The sequence below is a fragment of the Homalodisca vitripennis genome, chromosome 7, assembly GCF_021130785.1.
Source record: "Homalodisca vitripennis isolate AUS2020 chromosome 7, UT_GWSS_2.1, whole genome shotgun sequence".
Taxonomy (NCBI): Eukaryota; Metazoa; Arthropoda; class Insecta; order Hemiptera; family Cicadellidae; genus Homalodisca; species Homalodisca vitripennis.
Window position 1 is genome coordinate 81,590,518 of NC_060213.1, and position 2,043 is coordinate 81,592,560.

Genomic DNA, 2,043 nt, shown 5'->3' on the forward strand with positions numbered 1-2,043 from the left:
AAACTCGCCCACATTTTTACAAAGAAATTGATAAGGTTTCAAGATTATATATTTATTTGTGTTACGGTTATATTAACATGCCGTACTGATAATGAATGTTTAAACTGACAATGCATCTTCAGCTTAATATTTCGAGGCGACATCCTCATGTGAGAACTACCATTCTTCGAACTGAGCCGGACGGGACATCACTTTATGTTGTTTAAATTATATTTATGGAGATTTTCTAATATACTTTGAATATAAGAAATCTAGAGCCTTTTTCTTAATGAAAGTTTTACGCAACTCTATGATTGCCCATACAAATACTTAATGCAAACCACAGTGCACGGTTAGTAAGTGATGTAAGGTATTTCAGTAAAGCATATCAGACCCAAAAGGTCCACTTCAGGAATTTAAACTGTAACTGAAATAAACCTATTATAAAAGGTAAACGTTTCGAGACTACAAGTCGTTTTGCAATGGAAAATTAGAGGGTTCGATGTTATCTGGTCCTGTAGAGAAATTACTGCCAATTATAAACATAAATGGCTCAGTGATGAGCCAGCACTCAGATAAGACGGATCTAGTAGATAACGCTCCGGTCTCGCTCGCGAGTATTAATTTCGCGTCCATAAGTGCGTGCCAGATATAAAAAGTAAACATTTTGCCGGAGTTTTATTTTCGCAAATATATATTTTCACTGCAGTTCGATATATTCGACTATTAGAGATGTCAAGGTGTGAAGTATGTCTAAAGTCAATAACTTCAAAGCAAGTAAAGTTACAGTGTCGTGATTGTGAGAAGGAATTTCACGGCAGTTGTCTCCGGATGAGTAAAGCGGACATCGAGTGTATATCGGTCGATGGCTTGGTGTGGAGGTGTCAGGCTTGTGCTCAGACGAGACGTAAGAGCATGAGATTCGACTCTGAAATGACGGAAGGAAAACTTACACTGGAAGATGTAATGAAAAAGGTGACGGAAATTTTTGAAAATCAAAAACAAGCTGAAAAAAATGTTAATACATCATATGAAGCTTTGAGTGATAAACTGGAAGACAACACGAAAGCTGTCAAAGAGCAAACTGCTTCCCTTGAAAAGTGCCTCAGGATGATTGACGAGCTGGCTGCGGAAAACAGAAGCCTTCGAGAGAAAGTGAGCAGTCTGGAGATGCGTATTGACGACTTGGAACAATACTCTAGAGTCAATTCTGTGGAGATACATGGCATCCCTCAACAGAAGAACGAAGACGTAGTGGCGGTCGTAAAGGAAGTTGGAAAGGCGCTCGACTTGGAGATCACGGACTCGATGATTGACAACTGTCATCGCTTGGGAAGGAGACCTGGCCCGAACAGTCCGCAACCAGGAATTGTGGTCAAATTCGTTCGACGTCTGGACAAAGAGGAACTGCTGAGGAAGCGCCGTGTCAAGAGCAACTTCTCCACCAGACACATGAACCTCAGCATGGATCAGCCCATTTATATAAATGAGGCTCTATCACAGGCGAGAAGGCGTCTGCTAGCGGCGGCGCGACAAGTCAAGAAAGAAAAGAGCTTCAAGTATCTCTGGGTTCGAGGTGGAAAAATTTTTCTCAGAAAGGAAGAGAAGGCGCCAGTGTTTCAGGTGACTTGCCAGGCGGACTTGGATAGGTTTTAGATAGTATTAAAAATTGCATTATTAATCTTAATACAGCTTAATTATCATGTTAAAATAGTGTCCATTAGTGCTCAGATGTATAAACATAATACACCGTAGTAATTTTGAAACAGACAGATAATTATAAATATTTATATTTATCCGTGTGTGTATGTGAATGCATATGAAAATATTCTTATATTAGTTAATCTCTTTTCAAAACACAAATATCTGAAATATTCTATAATACTGCCATTGGGAAATATTAATTTACTCATTACTATTTTTTAAATATTTTAAACTAACGTTATTAAGTATTATAATATAATTCATCAAAACATTAGAAGTATAAGGAAAAATTTTGACCTATTCATTGTAGACTTGATTGCTAAAGGTAACATACCGGATATAATTATACTATCTGAAATA

At 37.6% G+C, this 2,043-nt stretch overlaps 1 protein-coding gene across 1 annotated transcript; it reads left to right on the plus strand.

The window, feature by feature from the left end:
* The first annotated feature begins 810 nt into the window (after positions 1-810).
* LOC124366793 lies at positions 811-1,635 on the plus strand. The gene has a single exon (XM_046823394.1). The coding sequence runs from the start codon at positions 811-813 to the stop codon at positions 1,633-1,635; it is 825 nt and encodes a 274-aa protein (XP_046679350.1).
* Positions 1,636-2,043: the final 408 nt, after the last annotated feature.